The 20,786-nt window shown below is 44.4% G+C and overlaps 2 protein-coding genes across 4 annotated transcripts in view; one reads left to right on the forward strand and one right to left on the reverse strand.

Moving 5' to 3' along the window:
* The first annotated feature begins 667 nt into the window (after window positions 1-667).
* LOC132402257 (cytochrome P450 2C39-like) overlaps window positions 668-20,786 on the forward strand; it is a 120,161-nt gene continuing 100,042 nt past the window's right edge. The window contains exons 1-4 of one of the 3 annotated variants that reach the window (XR_009514864.1): window positions 673-897; window positions 13,532-13,642; window positions 15,569-15,679; window positions 15,995-19,189. The gene's annotated coding sequence lies outside the window, so the exon portion shown is untranslated. Of the gene's footprint in view, window positions 898-13,531; window positions 13,643-15,568; window positions 15,680-15,994; window positions 19,190-20,786 lie in introns of all 3 variants that reach the window. The other 2 variants (XR_009514865.1, XR_009514866.1) reach the window with 2 other exon arrangements.
* The window catches only part of LOC132402262 (cytochrome P450 2C23-like), a 219,312-nt gene continuing 217,533 nt past the window's right edge, over window positions 19,008-20,786 (reverse strand). The window contains exon 9 of the mRNA XM_059985068.1: window positions 19,008-19,146. Coding sequence (XP_059841051.1) covers window positions 19,090-19,146 — 57 coding nt within the window. The 3' untranslated portion in view covers window positions 19,008-19,089. The remainder of the gene's footprint in view (window positions 19,147-20,786) is intronic.

The raw sequence follows: 20,786 nt of genomic DNA on the forward strand, positions 1-20,786 counted from the left end.
CCTTTCATTCCCAATTCATCAAGTTGGCAACTTGCTGAGTCATCACTGACATTTTGGGCTTCCGATCTATATAACACTAGGTTACTCTGGGTATCCAATAATCCCAGGATCTAGAATAAGGAAATCAGCTAAAATTCATTCAGTGGAGTTGGATCACTGTACAAAACAAAACTGTCACCACACTAAACCCCTGATTCAATCTCCATTCTAACAGGATCAGAATTGGGTTTAATGTCACAGATGTACGTTGTGAAATTTGTTGTTTCGTGGTACCAGTACAGAGCAGGAGTCACAATGTGGGTAATTATTAAACTGTCCTTAAACTTGCTCATGACATTTTACCCAGTTTCCTAGAACACAGATTAAACATCCTATCGAGCTGGCATCTGTTCGATGAAGCAAACAGTATCAGAATCAAGTTTAATATCACCGGCATAGATAATGAAATTTGTTGTTATGTGGCAGCAGTACATTGCAATGCATAATAAAAACTAAATTTCAGTAAGAAGTCTATACATATATATCAAAAAGTTAAATTAAATAAGTAGTGCAAAAATAGAAATATAAAGTAGGGAAGTGGTGTTCATGGGTTCAATGTCCATTCAGAAATCTGATAGCAAAGGGTAAGAAGCTGATCCTGAATCATAAGGCAAATTATTGACTAAAGACATTACTTATAACAACTTTTCTGAAACAAATTGAGATGAACTATTGCCACAGACAGTGAGGAAGCAGCTGGAGGCAAGTCTGGCTTGAGGAACGAACCGTGCTGGGGTATTGTGAGGTGCAATGTGTTTGAGCCACAGAGATGGAGTTTGTATTGCCGCCGGAGATGGAATTAGCGAGTTGGAGAGCAGTCGATGTGGAAGAGTTAAGATGTCCTTCTACCTACCCCAGGTGCAAAGTTGGTGTTTGTATTTGCTTTATTTCTTACATCCAGGGGAGTAAAAGTGTTTATGTTGCGTCTTTGTCACTTTTATATTATATTATTATTATAGGCATCTGTTAGTCTCGAGAGACCATGGATTTATGCCTTGGAAAGTTTCCAGGGTGCAGGCCTGGGCTGGGTTGTATGGCAGACCAGCAGTTGCTCATGCTGCAATTCTCCCCTCTCCACACTCCCGACGTTGTCCAATGGAAGGGAAAGGGCCAATACAGCTTGGCACCGGTGTCATCGCAGAGCAATGTATGGTTAAGTGCCTTGCTCAAGGACACAACACACTGTCTTAGGTTAGGCTCGACATTCAGGTTAGACATAGGTTAGACATTCAGATCACCAGACCAACACCTTAACCATTTGGTCATGTGCCAACCTTATTACAAGCAAAAAGGAGGGGAAATGTGGGTGGATATACCATCATATCAATATACAGTCAGATATGCAATCAGATCAGTGTGTATTGATTAATCTGATGTGAAGCTGTGCCAGAGCCGGTTTGTCCTGTCTTTAATACTTAGTTACTGTTTGCCAGACAGTAGCAGCTGAAACAATTTGTGGTTGGGGTGGTTTAGTCCCCAATGATCCTCTGGGCCCTTTTTACACACCCACTGCTGTAAATATCCTGAATAGAGGAAAGTTCACATCTACAGATGCGGTGGGCTGTCTGCACCACTCTCTGCAGTGTCCTGCTATTGAGGGTAGAACAGTTCCCATATCAGGTTGGATTGTCCCAGGCGCCAAGCCATTTTGGTGATATCGAGAAGGTATTGAGTTTGAGCGGCCCAAAAATATTGGGACACTGGGATCACCTTACAAAACAAAACTGTCACCGCACTAAACCCTTGATACAATCTCCATTCTCATTAACGATTCTAACAGGATCAGAATCAGCTTTAATGTCACAAAAATACATTCTGAAATTTATTATTTTGTGACAGCAGCATAGAGCAGGAGTCACAATGTGGCCAATTATTAAAATGGCTTTAAACTTGCTCATGACATTTCCTCCAGTTACCCAGAACACAGATTAATTATTCGATCAGACAGGCAAATATTGTGATACATAATAAAAACTGTAAATTACTGTAAGAAGTCTATACATATATATTAAAGAAGTTCAATTAAATAAGAGGCTCAAAAATAGAAATAAAAAGTTGTGAGATAGTGTTTATAGCTTCAATGCCCATTCAGAAATCAGATGCCAGAAGGGTAGAATCATTGAGTTTGTGCCTTCAGGCTCCTGTACCTCCTCCCTGACGGCAGCCATGAGAAGAGGACATGTCCTGGTGATGGGTGTCATTAATGATGGATGCTGCCTTTTTGAGTCATTGCTCCTTGAAGATGTACTGGATGCTATGGAGACTGGTGCCTATGATGAAGCTGACTGAGTTTACAGCTCTCTGCAGCTTTTTCTGATCCTTTGCAGTGCCCCCCCCCCCCAAACCAGACGGTGATGCTGCTAGTTAGAATGCTGTATGTGGTATATCTGTAGAAATCTGAGTGTGTTTTTGGTGAGATGTCAAATCACCTTGAATTCCTAAAGAAATATAGCTACAGTCATGCCTACTTCGAAACTGCATCGATATGTTGGGCCCTGGATAGATCTTCAGCGATATTGATCCCATGAACTTGAAATTGCTCCCTCTTTCCACTTTGATCCCTCTATGAGGACTGGTGTGTGTTACCTTATCTTACCCCTTCTGAAGTCCAAAATCAAGTCTTTGTTCTTGTTGACGTTGAGGGCAAAGTTGTTGCTGCATCACCACTCAACGAGCTGATCTGTCTCACTCCCGTACGCCTCCTCATCACCATCTGAAATTCTTCCAACGATAGTTGTGTTGTCAGCAAGCTTTTAGATGGTCTGGACAGAGTGGAGCAGTTGGCCAATCACACACCCCTGAAGGGCGTCAGTGAGGTGGGGATATTATTTCCAATCTGCTCATGTAGTTGACGATCCAGTTGCAGAGGCGGGTACAGAGCACCAGGGTTTGGAGCTTTTTGATCAGAACTGTAGGAATGATTGTGCTAACTGCGAAGCTGGAGTCAATAGCCTGAGATAAATATTGTTATTGTCCTGGTGATCCAAGACCCCCTTAAGACGACTTGGACAAGGTCCTGCTGTTGTGCTCTCAGAAAACTGTCAACATGAATCCATAATCTGAATCAGAGTCAGAATCACGGACAAATGTCCTGAAATTTGTTGTTTTGTGGTCGCAGTATAGAGCAATACATTAAAAATTACTTTATTACAATAAGAATTATATAAGAATTTAAAAAATAATGCAAAATGCCGGCGTTACCGAAGATTTATGACAGATGACTGGTAAATCACAAGCCGAGAGATTGGCTTAAAAATCTTTTACTACTTTTCTGAAGCAAGTTGTGATGAACTATCACCACAGACAGTGAGGAGGCAGAAGGAGGCGAGGATGGTTTGAGGAAGAACCGTGCTGGAACTTTACGAGATGCAACGTGTTTGAGCCAGAGACGGAGACAGTGTTTGTATCACTGCCAGAGATGGAGTGAGCGATTTCGGAAGCAGTTGATGTGTAAGAGTTTTGATGCCTGTCCACCTGACCCGGTGCAAGGTTGGATTGTACTAACAGCAGAGCTGATTTGGTGAGATCGAGAACGTCTTCAGGCTGAGTGGCCCCGGCGTGTTAGTGTGCCTGAATTCTGGACCTGGAACGTGGTGCTTGGACAATTTAAACATCGGCCCAGATAGACTGGAAGCCGGAGGGTCGGGTTGATTTCTCTCTCTGCGGCACCGAGGCTGTGAACTGATCCAGCGGCAGTGCATTTCTGCCCTGCTGGTGTGATGAACTGGGGATCAAGGCTTGGCTTTGGGCCCACTCCAGCCGCTCTGCGAGTGGATCTGGGACTCAGTCTGGTTCGGGATGCTGTTGGCTTGCTTCTATTGTTTGCACAATGTGTGTTTTTTTTCTCAGTTTCTCCTCGTGTTGATTTTTGGTCTTTTTTTAATTGGGTTCTTTTGGTTTCTTGCCTTGTGGCTGCCTGTAAACAGGCTAATTTCAATTTGTATAACTTATACATTCTTTCATGATAAATGAGTTTTCAATATTTGAAAAAGAGAGTAATGATCATAGATTCATGGGTCCTACAGAAATCTGATGGGAGGAGGAAGAAGATGTTCTTAAAATGGTGAATGTGTGTCTTCAGGCTCCTGTACCTCTCCCTTGATGAAATGAGAGAGAGAAAGGGGGGGGGAGGGGAGAGAGGGAGGGAGGGGGGGGGGGGAGAGAGAGAGAGAGAGAGAGAGAGAGAGAGAGAGAGAGAGAGAGAGAGAGAGAATGAATGAATGTCTGGATGGTTAGGGTACTTATTAAAGGATGTGCCTTTTTGTGGCATCACCTATTTAAGATGTCCTCCATGGTGGGGAGGTTCCAATGAGCTCTGCCTTCATTCTGATAAATTCCAGTGTGTTCAGACCCAGAGCCATCAAACACCACTCATACATTAACCTTTTCATTTCTGGTTCCTCAGGTAGGCAACTTGCTGAGTCAGAATGGACAATTGTGTTTCCAATCTATATAACTCCAGGTTGCTATGGATAATAGAATAATCCCAGGATCTAGAATGAGGAAATCTGCTCCAATTCATTCAGTGGAATAGGATCATTTTACAAAACCAAAGTTGTCACTGCACTGAAGCCTTGATACAATCTCCAATCTCATTATCGATTCTAACAGAATCAGAATTGAGTTTAATGTCACTGACAAACACTGTGAAATTTGTTGTTATGTGTCAGCAGTACAGAGCAGAAGTCACAGTGTGGGCATTTATTAAACTGACCTTGAATATGTTGATAACATTTCCTCCAGTTACCCAAAACACAGATTAAACATTCTATCAAACTGGCTCGATAAGGCAACATTATCAAACTCTCTCACTATGGGTAATATCTTCTCCATGTCCACTCTATCTAGGCCTTTCATTACATGGTAGATTTCAATTAGATCATAAGATACAGGAATAGAATCAGGCCATTCAGCCCATCGAGTCTGCTCTGCCACTCCATCATGGCTGATTTATCGTACTTCCCAACTCCATTCTCTTGCTGTCTCACCATAACCTTTGACACTCTTACTAATCAAGAACATATCACCTCCTGCTTTAAATATTCCCAATGACTTGCCCTCGTCGGGTTTCTGTGGCAATGAATTCCACAGATTCACCACCCTCCAGCGGAAGAAAAATGCCTCCTCATATCTGTCCTTGTGTTCAGAGTCTGTGCCCTCTGGTCCTACTTCCCCTTCTAATCTACTCGATCTTGGCCTTTCAATATTCAATAGGTTTCTGTCATAACTACAGATTTGGCAGCACAGCAGATACGGCAATTGCACACACATATGAATATGCACATGTCAGCTAATGATTAATTTGTTGTGGTGGCGTTTAACTCCATTCTTTTGGTCATACTGGTTGTTGAGACTTGAGCAAAGCACAGCAATGTTTCACTGTCTCTTACATTCGATCTTGCCTGAGAAATTGTACTGCAGAGTCGACTGACTCTGAAGACTGGCAGTATTCCTTTATATTTAGTTATTTCTTTAAGCCATAGTGTTGGCTTTGTTTCCCATTTGAGAGTTTTAGTTAACACTCTTGTTTGGCCTAGCGTTTATTGTTTCCCTTTCCATATAAGTCTGTGCATTGAAGTCTGTGAACGATCAACCCACTTCAGTGTCTCTCGACCCACACTTGGGCCATATCCGAACATGGTGACAGGTTTCAATTAGATGCTCTCTCATTCTTCTATACACCAATGAGTACAGGCCAGAGCCATCAAACATAACACATGCATTATCATTTCATTTTCTCTTCCTTAAGTAGGCAACTTGCTGAGTCATCACTGACATTTTTAGCTTCTAATCTATATAACTCTAGGATATTCTGGATAATCCAATAATCCCAGGATCTAGAATAAGGAAATCAGCTAAAATTCATTCAATGGAGTTGGATCACTGTATAAAACAAAACTGTCACCACACTAAACCCCTGATTCAATCTCTATTCCCATTAACAACTCTTTCAGGATTAGAATCGGGTTTAATGTCAGAAAAATACAGTGTGAAATTTATTGTTTTGTGGCAGGAGTCACAGTGCGGGCAATGATTAAAGTGATCTTAAACTTGCTCATGACATTTTCTCCAGTTACCCAGAACACAGATTAAACATCCTATCAAGCTGGCATCTGTTTGATAAAGCAAACAGAATCAGAATCAGGTTTAATATCATGAAATTTGTTGTATGCGGCAGCCGTACATTTCAATACATAATGAAAACTGTAAATTACAGTGAAAAGTCTATACATATATGCTAAAAACATTAAATAAGCAGCACAAAAATAGAAATGTAAAGTAGTGAGGTAGTGTTCAAGGGCTCAATGTCCATTCAGAAATTAGATGGCAGAGAGGAAGCAGTTGTTCCTGAATCGTTGAGTGTGTGTCTTCAGGCTTCTGTACCTCCTCCCTGATGGTAGCAATGAGAAGAGGGCCAGTCCTGGGAGGCAGAGGTTCTGCATGATGGATGCCGCCTTTTTGAGGCATTGCTCCTTGAAGATGTCCTGGATGCTAAGAAGACTAGTGTCTATGATGGTAGAGGGTGCGCATACACGGGTACCCTCCACAGGTGTGTGAAGCGAGCAAACCACTGATATGTGGGAGCATTTGCTCACAGGGTGTGTGTGAAGCATCTAGTGCAGTAGTGTAGGAGTGCTTGTAGTTAGTGCGTGCTGCATGTCGCATGGTGCTCTCTGCTTGCCACTCTCTGCTGACAGCTATTGCTGCTAAACAGAGGGTGAGAAGAGGAGCTGAGTGTGTAAGCCTCCTCCTGCCAGTCCAGAGCCTCTCCATCACCAAGACTCCTGCAGTGCCTCCTCGGGGCCACACACGGAAACGCTACTCTATACACCAATGAGTACAGGCCAGAGCCATCAAACAGGCTGCATACATTATCATTTCATTTTCTCTTCCTTAGGTAGACAACTTGCAGAGTTATCGCAGAAATTTTGTGTTTCTAATCTATATAGGATTTATGAACATTTGGAGAGGTATAATATGATTAGGAATAGTCAGCATGGCTTTGTCAAGGGCAGTTCATGCCGTACGAGCCTGATTGAATTTTTTGATGATGTGACTGAACACATTGATGAAGGAAGAGCAATGGATGTAGTGTATATGGATTTCAGCAAGGCATTTGATAAGGCTTATTGAGAATGTAAGGGGCATGGGATCCAAGGGAACATTGCTTTGTGGATCCAGAACTGGCTTGTCCACAGAAGGCAAAGAGTGGTTGTAGATGGGTCATAATCTGCATGGAGGTTGGTGACCAGTGGTGTGCCTCAGGGATCTGTTCTGGGACCCCTACTCTTCATGATTTTTATAAATGACCTGGATGAGGAAGTGGAGGGATGGGTTAGTAAGTTTGCTGAAGACACAAAGGTTGGGGGTGTTGTGGATAGTGTGGAGGGCTGTCAGAGGTTACAGCAGGACATTGATAGGATGCAAAACTGGGCTGAGAAGTTGCAGATGGAGTTCAACCCAGATAAGTGTGACGTGGTTCATTTTGGTAGGTCAAATATGATGGCAGAATATAGTATTAATGGTAAGACTCTTGGCAGTGTGTAGGATCAGAGGGCTCTTGGGATCCGAGTCCACAGGACGCTCAAAGCAGCTGCATAGGTTAACTCTGTGGTTAAGAAGGCATACGGCGTATTGGCTTTCAACAATTGTGGAATTGAATTTAGGAGCTGAGAGGTAATGTTGCAGCTATATAGGACCCTGGTCAGACCCCACTTGGAGTACTGTGCTCAGTTCTGGTTGCCTCACTACAGGAAGGATGTGGATTCTGTAGTAACAGTGCAGAGGAGACTTACCTGGATGTTGCCTGGATTGGGGAGCATGCCGTATGAAAACAGGTTGAGTGAACTCGGCCTTTTCTCCTTGGAGCGACGGAGGATGAGAGATGACCTGATAGAGGTGTATAAGATGATGAGAAGCATTGATCTTGTGGATAGTCAGAGGCTTTTCCCCAGGGCTGAAATGGTTGCCACAAGAGGACACAGGTTTAAGGTGCTGGGAAGTAGGTAAAGAGGAGATGTCAGGGGTAAGTTTTTTATACAGAGGAAGGTGAGTGCACGGAATGGGCTGCCGGTGGAGGCGGATATGATAGGATCTTTTAAGAGACTTTTGGATAGGTACATGGAGCTTAGAAAAATAGAGGGCTACGGTAACCCTCGTAATTTCTAAGGTAGGGACATGTTCAACACAACTTTGTGGGCTGAAGGGCCTGTATTGTGCTGTAGGTTTTCTATGTTTCTATAACTCTAGGATGTTATGGATAATTGAATAATCCCAGTATCTGTGTTGAGGAACTTGGCTCCAATCCATTCAGTGGAGTTGGATCACTTTACAAAACAAAACTGTCACCACACTAAACCCTTGATACAATCTCCATTCCCATTAACGATTCTAACAGGATCAGAATTGGGCTTAATGTCACAGACATACATTGTGAAATTTGTTGTTTTGTGGCAGCAGCGTAGAGCAGGAGTCACAGTGTAGGCAATTATTAAACTAGCCTTAACCTTGCTCATGACTTTTTCTCCAGTTACCTAGAACACAGATTAAACATCCTATCAAACTGGCATCTATTCAATGAAACAGAATCGCTGCCAGAGATGGAGTGAATGATTTGAAGAGGAGTCAGCGTGGAAGAGTTTCAAAGCCCTTCCACCCAACCCAGTTGCAAGGTTAGATTGCTCCAAGTGCAGAGTTGGTGTGGTGAGATCGAGAACATCTTCAGGCTGGGTGACCCAAGTGTATTGGGACGCCAGGTTTCAGATCCTAGAACGTGGAACTACTCGGTGCTTGGACAATTTAAACAATGGCCCAGATAGAATGGAAGCGCAAGGGTTGAGTTGAGTTAGCTCGATCTCCCACAAAAGTTTATTCCTTTCTCTTACAGTACAGTGTTTTTTACATATTGAGTTATTTGTGTTTCTTGCTTTGTGACTGTCTGGAAGGAGACAAATTTCAAGGTGTATAGCTCATACATTCTTTGCTAACAAATGTGCTTTGAATGTTTCAAAAAGAGAAGCATGACCAGTTATGGGGAATAGAGTGGAATGGTTAGGGTTGGGGGAAATAGAGGAGTGGATAGGTTTGGGGTGAAAGAGGTGGTGGGGATTGGAGGAGAGAGAGGAGTAGCTGGGGTTGGTGATGGAGAGGAGTGGTTGTGCTTGGATGGCAGAGAAAAGAGGTTGGGGGTAAAGGGACAGAGAGAAGGAATTGAGGTGAGAGAGAAGGGGTCAGGGACAGAAAGAAGGGGTTGGGGATAGAGGAATGGTTGGGGCTGGGGACTGGGAGGAGTGGATGGCTTTGGTGTACAGAGAGAAGTGCTTGGGAGAGGAGGAAAGAGAGGAGGGGTTAGGGTTGGGGGAATGGAGAGGAGTGTTAGGTTTGGGGGACAGAGAGTAGTGGTTGGGGTTCGGGACAGAGAAAAGTTGTTGGGTTTGGGAACAGAGAGGAGTTATTCCGGTTGGGATTAGAGGGGTGGGTTTGGGGTTGGGGACAGAGAAGAGGGTTAGGGACAGAAAGGAGTGGTTGAGAATACGGGACAGAGAGGAGTGGTTGGGGATGAGATACAGAGAAGAGTGGATGGGGTTGGGGAACATTGAAGAGTGGTTTGCGGTGGGGGACAGAGAGGAGTTGTTGGGGTTAGAGGACAGTGAGGAGGGTTGGGGACTGAGATGTGTGATGGGGGTTGGGGGACCGAGAGGAATAGTTGGGGTTGGGGACAGAGAGGAGTGGTTGAGGATGGTAGACAAAGATGAGTGTTCGAAGTTGGGGATCATGGATGTCATTACAAGAGAAAAAGCGACTTCCCCCTTCCCTGCACAACAAGAATGGCTGTGCAATCATCAACCCCAAAGCCCTCTTCCCTGTACAAAATGTCACAAGTACATTGGACCCCAAATACCCCTCTCCCCGCAAGAAAAAGTCAACAAAAACACAAGAAGAACATCAACCCCTATATCCCTTTTGCTTGCACATAAAGAACGAGAAAGAACAGGCAGAAACACAGAGTATAAAAATCTATAAGACTGAAAGAAGTCCATTGTCCAAATCCATTTCTATGTCCATATCCAAAATGCAGAAAACCTCAGTACCATCCTTCGGGCACAGTGACAGAGGTACATTTTACCACTGCCACCCCTTTCTCGTACTCATTACCACCTTCTGGGTTAGTGCTTAGTGGTGGTTGTCCAACAGGAGGAGATCTGTATGAGAGTGGAAAAGCTGTTGCACTGGGGTAGTTGTACTCTCTCGACTTTGGAAGTCTGGGTCCAGTGGTACAAACAATCGTCATAAACTGGGGTCTTCCTTGGTTGCAGTGGATGATAATGATGCCTTCTGTGCCTTGTCATGCCTTTTGCTCTGCACAGACCGTTGCAGAACAGCCTTCCTGGCTGTTGAATCTCAATATAGATCTCATCCACCCAGATTGCTTGAGCTGGTTTCACATGCGCGGACAGGTACATCCCTATTCCATCGGGGTATGAGTCCCGCCGGCTACCCTCACCTGCTTTAGCCCGTCTGTTGAAGCGCGGAGTACCAGGCGCAGCCGCTGTCGCATGCAAACAGCAACATGGAGCCACAGGTGAGAGCAGAGTGTGTGGTGGGGACCACAAGTGAGTGAGCTGCCCCAGATTGGACAGGATCAGCCCCTTCACCAGAGGTGCTATCCATCCCTGGATATCCCATACAATCCACCAAAATGAAGCAATATTAAATGCTCAAATATGAAGTAAGTTTCACCATAATTATATCACTTGTAAGTGCCATGGCATGGTTTTCTAATAAACAGTTCCTTTGCAACACACAAGGAAATCTGCAGATGCTGGAAATTCAAGCCACACACATAAACTGCTGGTGGAACACAGCAGGCCAGGCAGCATCTATAAGGAGAAGCACTGTCGACGTTTTGGGCCGAGACCCTTCGTCAGGACTAACTAAAAGGAAAGAGATTTGAAAGTAGCAGGGGGAGGGGAAAATGCAAAATGATAGGAGAAGACCTGAGGGGGTGGGGTGAAGCTGAGAGCTGGAAAGGTGACTGGCAAAAGGGATACAGAGTTGGAGAAGGGAAAGGTTCATGGGACGGGAGGCCTAGGGAGAAAGAAAGGGGGAGGGGAGCACCAGAGGGAGATGAAGAACAGGCAGACTGATGGGCAGAAAGAGAGGGAAAAAAAGGAAGGGGTAAAAACTAAATATATCAGGGATGGGGTAAGAAGGGGAGGAGGAGCATTAACAGAAGTTAGAGAAGTCAATGTTCATGCCATCAGGTTGGAGGCTACGCAGCCGGTATATAAGGTGTTGTTCCTCCAAACTGAGTGTGGCTTCATCTTGACAGTAGAGGAGGCCATGGATAGACATATCATAATGGGAATGGGGCATGGAATTAAAATGTGTGGTCACTGTGAGATCTTGCTTTTTCTGGCGGACCGCACATAGGTGTTCAGCGAAACGGTCTCCCAGTCTGCGTCGGGTCTCGCCAATATATAAAAGGCCACACCGGGAGCACTGAACGCAGTATAGCACACCAGCCGACTCACAGGTGAAGTGTCGCTTCACCTGGAGGGACTGTCTGGGGCCCTGATTGGTGGTAAGGGAGGAGGTGTAAGGGCAGGTGTAGATCTTGTTCTGCTTACAAGGATAAGTGCCAGGAGGGAGATCAGTGGGAAGGGATGGCGGGGTGGGGGGGGGGGGAAACGAATGGACAAGGGAGTTGCATAGGGAGCGATCCCTGCACAAAGCAGAAAGAGAGGGGGAGGTAAAGATGTGCTTGGTAGTGGGATCCCGTTGGAGGTGGCGGAAGTTACGGAGAGTTATACGGTGGACCCGGAGGCTGGTAGGGTGATAGATGAGGACAAAGGGAACCCTATCCCGAGTGGGGTGGTGGGTGGATGGGGAGAGGGCAGATGTGCAGGAAATGGGAGAGGTGCGTTTGAGAGCAGAGTTGATGGTGGAAGAAGGGAAGCCCCTTTGTTTAAAAAAGGAAGACGTCTCCTTCATCCTGGAATGAAAAGCCTCATCCTGAGAGCAGATGCAGCAGAGGCAGAGGAATTGCGAGAAGGGGATGGCATTTTTGCAAGAGACAGGGTGGGAAGAAGAATAGTCCAGGTAGCTGTGAGAGTCTGTAGGCTTATAGTAGATGTCAGTAGATAAGCCGTCTCCAGAGATGGAGACAGAAAGATCAAGAAACCGGAGGGAGGTGTCAGAAATGGACCAGGTAAATTTGAGGGCAGGGTGAAAGTTGGAGGCAAAGTTTATGAAGTCAATGAGCTCAGCATGCGTGCAGGAGGCAGCGCCGATGCAGTCGTCAATGTAGTGATGGAAAAGAAGGGGACAGATACCCATGTAGGCTTGGAACATGGACTGTTCCACAAAGCCAACAAAAAGGCAGGCATAACTGGGACCCATGCAAGTGCCCATGGCTACACCTTTGGTTTGGAGGAAGTGGGAGGAGCCAAAGGAAAAATTATGAGAGTAAGGACTAATTCTGCTAGACAGAGGAAGTGGTGGTAGAGGGGAATTGGTTAGGTCTGGAATCCAAAAAGAAGCAGGGAGCTTTGAGACCTTCCTGATGGGGGATGGAGGTATATAGGGACTGGACGTCCGTGGTAAAAATAAGGCGATGGGGGCCAGAGAACTTAAAATCATTGAAAAAATTCAAAGCGTGAGAAGTGTCACAAATGTAGGTGGGAAGGGATTGAACAACGGGGGATAAAACAGTGTCAAGGTATGCAGAAATGAGTTCGGTGGGGTAGGAGCAAGCTGAGACAAAGGGTCTACCTGGATGGGCAGGTTTGTGGATCTTGGGTAGGAGGTAGAAACAGGAAGTGCGGGGTGTGGGAACTATGAGGTTGGTGGCAGTGGAAGGGAGATCCCCAGAGTTGATAAGGTTGGTGATGACCAGTGGCCTGGTGCTCCTTAGTGGGGTCATGATCAAGGTGTAAATAAGAGGAGGTATCAGAGAGTTGTTGCTGTGCTAAAGAGCAAAGGTAAAGCAGAACAATTCTATAGTTGCAATGTGTCTAAAATGCTTCCTTTCAATTACATACAGTTTTCAAACACCTTCTTAGCACCCTCACTCCAGACACCCAAAATGACTCTAGGCTGCATTCATGCATATGCAGGTATCTGAGGTCCAAGTGGAATGTTCCTTTGTTTGTGATTGAGCCCAACCTGCAGTTCCAGGAAGCCTATTGTTCTGAGCTGTGTTTTAAATTCAATCTGCAATCCACATTCAAACCTGAAGATCGGTTGCTAGTGAAATTAATATTTGCTCCAGATCCTAACTGCAGAATACACTCTAACACCCACAACTCACTAACCCTGAGCTGGACTTTGTTGAAATGTGGGAGGAACCCATGTGGTCAACGTAGAAACTGCTTACAGACAGCAGCAGGAATTGCTGGCGCTGTGAAGCATTACGTTAGCTGTGCCAAATAATCCCAGTTTGTATTATTGAGTTGTTGTGTGAAATCAGTTTATGTTTTTCTCCTTGTAGCCTCACGAGGATGGACCTCTGTACTTTTCAACTGTGACCACTATAAGCCTTGGCTTTCAAACTCTACTAGGTTTCTATCATTCCATTACAAAAGAGAATGAAAAGGGAGAGGTTAGTAACATTTATTTTCATTTTTACTTTTTGCTATGTCATGTTTATATGATGAAAACGTTTTGAATATTTCATCTCACCTGAATTTGACACAATGTCAAGATTATAGAACAGTACAGCACCGGAACAGGCCATTCACCCCACAATGTTATACCAAACCAGCTGAAAAGTAAATCAGAAACACCCGAACACTAATCCCTACAACCTAGAACCATATCGCTCCTTTCTCCTCACTCCAAACCTCTCTTAAAAGCCTCTAATGTATTTGCCTCTTCCACCGTACCAGGCAGCACGTTCCAGGCATCCACCACTCTCTGAGTGAAAAAAACTTACCCCTCATATTCCCCTTGACCCTACTCCCTCTCACGTTCGACTCTGGGGAACAGATATTCTCTCTGTCTATAGTTTCTGGGCGAGACTCTTCATTAGGTCTGGAAAGGAAGGGATGAAGTCAGTGTAAGAAAGTGAGGAGAAGGGACGAAGAACTACTAGGTGATAAGTAAAACCGGGAGAGGGGGAGGGGGTGAGGTATCACCTGCCATGTTGTACTTCTTTTTTCTAGCTGGAATAAACTGTAGGGAAGTGTATAATCATGCACTTTGGTAGAAGGATAAAGGCATAGACTGTTTTCTAACAGGGAGCAAATTCAGAACAATGTACACAAGATGTTGGAGGAACATAGCAGGTCAGGCAGTGTCGATGGAGATGAATAAACAGTCAATATTTTGGGCCAAGACCTTTCATCACCTGGCTCTGCTTTCCCCTCCTCCTTCCCTTTCTCCCATTGTTCACTGACCCCTTCTATTAAATTCCCTTTCTTTTCAGCCCTTTCCAGCCATCCCCTCCCAGATTCTCACCATCCCACTTACCTTCCCCCTCACGTGCTCTCACCTATTACCTGCCAGCTTTGCCTCCTGTCCCTCCTCTTTCACCACCTTCTTATTCTGGCTTCTTCCACCTTACACACAAGGGACAAGATGATCATTTTGAGGATTAAATCGAAGGATTCACTCTGCTCTCTCCTCCTCATTTTCATCATCCAGCCAGACATCCCCGTTCCCCAGCCCAGTAGCAGGATCATCACCCCACTTCATCATGGCTCAAACCTTACAGGGTCAGGCTGCCAACCAGCCTGGCATGCAGCGCCCAAGAGCTGTAGTTTCATTGGCTGACAAGATATCTTTATATTCATATCCTCTAACTTTGTGACCCTGCTCTGAGCCATCAATGGTGATTCTCTCTGAATAATATTGCTGAGATTTTCCAATTCATCCTGTGACTTGCTGTCATTTTATACTGATGTCTTAAAATTGCTGCAAACAGCCAGAAAGAATCCCGCCAGCTATCCTTTCTCCTGGGAAATCCCAGTGATTTAAGTATGGAAACAATATGTTGTCCCATTTCAACCCCAGCGAAATATAACTGGTCTGACCAATGTACGGGCATCCAGTAACCCACCAGTAGAATAGCGAGACTTCCAAAGCCTGCTCTTGTATCTGTTCAATCAGGGATTCCGATTCTCTCAAACAAAGGTCCACTCTTTTAAATAACTTCTTAAAGAAATGCATTTCTGCTCAAGAGGCCATATCTGGCTCACAGCACCAAATGTAATGTAGAATCAGGTTCGTGGGTCCAGCAAATGAGACAGAAAACATTGGCTTCGAATGAGTATATTAATCATTTATTTGCGAACATTAACAAATCAATCATGTCGGAAGCGACTACCGTCAATCAGAATAAACCATGCCCCCTACAGGACACCTAGTCCCTCTGTATCACCTCCTTAAATAAGAAGGCACAGTAATACCTCACTTCCTGAGGAGATTGAGGCAAGTGAGGCTCCCTACCCACTCACCCCATCTTCTCTGCATTTTATAGAAGCCCCATTGAGAGTGTCCTGATATGTTGCATTTTCATCTGGTATAGGAGCAGCAGAGTATCAGTCTACATCCCGGCAAAGGACATGTGAGAGTGGCACTTAGTATTATCAAGGATCCCTCCCATCCATCCAGCATCCTCTTTGACATTCTACATCAGGTAGGAGACTCCGATACGTGAAGACAAGAACGGTCAGGAAGGGAAACAGCTTCTTCCCGCAGGCTGTTAGGCTTCTGAACTCCCTACTGCATCGCATTAGAAATGTCTCTGGATAATTTGTACTGTACCCTACAATATTTATTTTATGCACTTTACTTTGTTTATTATTATGTAATTCATTTGTAGATTTAATGCTTACTTTCCTAAGTTATTGTGTGTTAAGAGTACCACTGTGCTTTACACCCTGGTTTGGAGAAATGTCTTGTTTGCGGTATACATGTATACAATTAAATAACTAAAAGCTTGATTTGACAGGAACAACAACAGCAAAACAAGCCCTTGCTTCCCACCCCACACACCCCAGGACAGGCCTCCACATTTCTGGGCCTTCAGATTCCGGTGGACTCTAACTACCAGACATCGGATCTTTGACTTCCCCAGCAATCTTGCAAAGGGTCACAGACCCAGGGCGTCAGCCATCAGGCCTCAACTCTTGGACTTTCAATCTACTCCAGAACTAGCCAATGACAATGAAGTGGAGACCCCCAAATTCTGGGCCTCAAACTCAGGTCTCACCGACTTGCGTACCTGGGAGGTCATTGGCCCTCGTGCCTCCTGTCCGCACAGAACTTCAACCCCAGAAAATGCTGCCAATTCATTCTCATTTACTTTAGGGTGGGGGCCACCAGCCTTTATCCTAACTGGTCTGCCAGACTGACATTCAACCTCAGGAACTATGTAAGTAAATTCCACACATTTATTTATTTAGAGATACAGCTCGGTAATAGGCCTTTCCAGCCCAACAAGGCCGTGCCACTCAACTACATACATGTGACCAATTAACCTACTAACCCATGTATCTGGATTGTGAGTGGAAACTGGAGCACCTGGAGGAAACCCACGTAGTCATGGGGAGAACATACAAACTGCTTGCAGTGTCAGGAATTGAACCCAGATCACTAGCGCAGTAATAGTGTTGTGCTCACCACAAATGCTACCATAACACATGCATATACCTTGCCTGTTATATCGTCATAGTCTTCTGAGTTTTACAAATTACAGGATAAATTTAAATACCCAGTCCTTAAATATTACTCTCCTCAAAGAGGGCCACGACCTTGTTGTGGTTTGAGGCTTGCGTGCCTCGATGACCCGGAGAGCTATGTTGGCTGGACTCAGGGCTTTATGATTTGGCTGTTGGTAGGGTCACCCATGTCAAAGAATAGAGGCCAGATTCAGAGTGGTCCACCAGTACTCCAGGTTCAGGGAGTTCAGCTCAGGGTGAACAACCCTGACTGGTCAAACAAAATTGTAATGGAAACAGCATGAAGAATCCCTCTGCATGTGAGTGTGACAGAATACCCGAGTCTCCATCTGGACTTGTGTGACTGACACTAGTGAAACCAGAGGGACGGGGAGTGACTGACATGATGAAGGAAGCCCCGAACACCACCGGAGATGGAGGAGCTTCATTGCTGCTCTAAATGCTGGCGGTGTAATGGGCAGTCAGTCAGTAAGTAATGTTACTGTGTACAATAGGCTGTCCTGAAATACACACCAACTAGTCTGGCATGGTTTAATAAATTAGTGTAAGAAATTGCTTATCATATGTACTGACTGTAATATAAATGCTTGTGGTCATGAATATTGACAAGTTAGCTCAGGGGTCGGCAACCCGCGGCTCCGGAGCCGCATGCGCCTCTTTCATCTCTGTGCTGCAGCTCCCCGTGGTTTGTTAGTTTTTGAAATGTAATTCGAAATTTGAAGATTATGGTGATCTTGTACAATCTAAATAAAACGTTGTGGAGACCCCATTTCCTGGCACATCCGAACCGGCTCACAATTAGCCACCATTCCGGCTAAGGGAGATAGCCTACAGGGGTTTGTGAGTACGTGTCTTTTGGAGCATCCGTGCCCACGGGGACGGGTTGAGGGAGGCTCTAAAGCAAGGCTGTTTAGTTCGAATAAAGTTACCTTTGACTGCAGTGTCTTTATTTTAGCACTGCGTGTAGCACACCGCTAAAACGTGTTTTTTTATCGCTATTAATATACGTCACCACTGCCAATGCCTGACACCCGCCAGTGCGCGCTTTCTTTTAATTCTTCGATCCAAGGTAGGCTAACTACGGAATAACCTTCAACCCAACGTCTTTTTTTCGGAGTTCAAAATGTTTTTGTTGCATGCAGAAATGTAATTTCGTTTTCACTGCAGGAGTTCATCAATTTCATAAATACAACACATTATAGTTTGTTTATACATAGCATAAAGGCAAAAAAAACCCGTTGTATGCAGTGTTATTTCATTTTAAATGTCAAACGGGTTTTGTGGCTCCCAGTGTTTTCTTTTCTGTGGGAAATGGGTCCATATTGGCTCTTTCAGTGATAAACGTTGCCGACCCCTGAGTTAGCTTTTATTTATTTAGTGTAATCAGTAAATACAAGTCTCAACTTTATTAAAATTTAACCTGGTTTACTATCACCATGTTGGAGATGCTGAAGTGTTGGAATGGACAGTAGTTTTGATGGACTGTCGATGATGGTCTCTGCAAGATTTGCTGTTGCTTGCATGGTGCGGGGAGGGGGGGGGGGTTGATGCCTTTGCTGGGGCAAGTGGGGGGAAGGGGAGGGTTGATGATTTTGTTGCTGCTTGTTAGGGGGAGGGAGACTTTGGGGTTCTAATGTTTTCTGTCATTCATTCTTTGCGTTTTTCTGTTTTGTGAATGTCTGTGAAGAATAAGGATTTCTGGTTGTATACTGTATACACTCTAATATTCAATTGGGTCATATTGCGGGTCACATAGCATTAATGGAAATCAATAAACAGCCTTCACTTCAGACTGCGGCCCTCCTTCAGGTCTGGAACGGAAGAGGGAAGATGGCAGAATGTGAACGGAGGTGGGGAAGGAGGAGAGCTCGAAGTTGATAGGTGAAGCCAGGTGGGTAGGAAGGAATCTAATAGGAAAGGAGAGTGGACCATTGTAGAAAGGGAAGGAGGAGGTGACAGACAGCTGAGAAGAGGTAAAAGTGAGTGTGAGGAATAGAAGAAGAGGAAAAGGGGACTTTTTTTAGCAGAGGGAGAAGCCATCAGGATGGAGGCTACTCAGTTGGAATATAAGCTGTTGCTCCAACCTGAGGATGGTCTCACTTTGACATGAGGTGGCCATGGACTGACATGTTGGACTACAGTGAGAATGAGTAAATGGGAAATAACCAAATTTTGTGATGTTAACAATACACAAGTAAATTAAATAATCTTTAACATCAACTGCTAAAGTTCAAGGTGATTTAGCGAGGGACAGCATAGAATTCATACACATGGGGTACAACCAGAATTCCAGTTGCATCTGGTGAGATGTCGATATCCTTGTGATCGATGACAGGCTTGAAGACAAAGTTCTGCAGGAGAGTGGTCAAAAAAAGGAAGAGTTCCGTGCGAGCCAAAGATTCTCCCAGGCACATTCTTTTCCCTGCAAGAGTACAGAAATGTTCTTGAAAACAAATTTGTAAAAGGTTAGTTACAGCACTCAGCGCATAATTACATAATATATTTCATAATTGGAGACCTTTTTTCCTGTCCCTTTGTCTGTTTTTGGTAAGATTAGAGATGGATAATAAATATAGCAGTGACATCATTACCTTATGAGTAAGGTTAAAAAAATTCTGAGTTAGACCAAAAGATATAGGTGCAGAATTAGGCCATTTGGCCCATCAAGTACTCAGTGCCATCTCATCATGGCTGATCCCTCCCAGCCCCAATCTCCTGCCTTCTTCCTGTTTCCCTTCATGCCCTGACTAATCAAGAATCTATGCACCTCTGCTCTAACTATACCCAATGATTCAGCCTCCACAGCTGCCTGTGGCAATGAATTCCACAGATTCACTGCCCTCTGCTAAAGGAATTCCTCATTTCCATTCTAAAAGGATGTCCCTCATTCGGAGGCTATGTCTGCTAGTTTTAGACTCCCCGACCACGGAAACATCCTCTGCACATCCATTCTGTCAAGGCCTTTCAACGTTCAATTAGTTTCAATGAGGTCACCCCTCAGTCTTCTGAATTCCAGTGAGTAGAGGCCCAGAGCCATGAAACACCCCTCATATGATAAGCCTTTCAATCCTGGAATTATTTTCATGAACCTCAATTGAACATTCTCCAATTCAGCACATACTTTCTCTTTCTCAGATAATGGGTCCAAAACTGCTCACAATACTCCAAGTGAGGCCTCGCCAGTGCTTTACAAAGTCTCAAGATTACATCTTTTCTTTTATATTCTAGTTGCTTGAAATGAATGCATTTGCCTTCCTCACTACTGACTCAACCAGCAAATTAGCCTTTAGGGAATCCTGCACAAAGACTCCCAATTCCCTTTGTAGCTCAGATATTTGAATTTTCTCTCCGTCATTTATTATTTTATTTATTTTACCAAAGTGCATGTCCAAACACTATCCAACACTGTATTCCATCTGTCACTTATTTGCCCATTCTCCTAATCTGTCTAAGTATTTCTGTAGTCTCTCTACTTCATCAAAACTACCAGCCCCTCCACTTATCTTCATATCATCCACAAACTTGGCCACAAAACCATCAATTCCATCACCCAAGTTAGTAACATAAAACATAAAAAGAAGCAGGCACAAAATAGACCCCTGTGGAACACACTAGTCACCAGCAGCCAACCAGAAAAGGCCTCCTTTATTCCAACTCTTTGCCTCCTGCCAATCAGCCAATGCTCTATCTATGCTAGTATCTTCATTGTAATACAATGGGCTCTTAACTTGTTAAGCAGCCTCACATGCAGCACCTTCTTAAAGGCCTTCTGAAGATCTGAGTACACAACATCCACCGATTCTCCTTTATCTATCCTACTTGTCATTTCTTCAAAGAATTCCAACAGATTAGTCAGGCAAGATTTTCCATTAAAGAAACCATTCTGACTATGGCCCATTTTATCATGTGCCTCCAAGTCCCCAAAATCACATTCTTGCCAATTGACTCCAACATCCTTCCAACCACTGAGGTCAGAAGAATCGGCCTATAGTTTCCTCTTTTCTGTCTCACTCACTTCTCGAAGAGTTGAGTGACATTTACACTTTGTCATTCCTCCAGAAC

The sequence above is a fragment of the Hypanus sabinus genome, chromosome 11 (assembly GCF_030144855.1).
Source record: "Hypanus sabinus isolate sHypSab1 chromosome 11, sHypSab1.hap1, whole genome shotgun sequence".
NCBI classification, from domain to species: domain Eukaryota; kingdom Metazoa; phylum Chordata; class Chondrichthyes; order Myliobatiformes; family Dasyatidae; genus Hypanus; species Hypanus sabinus.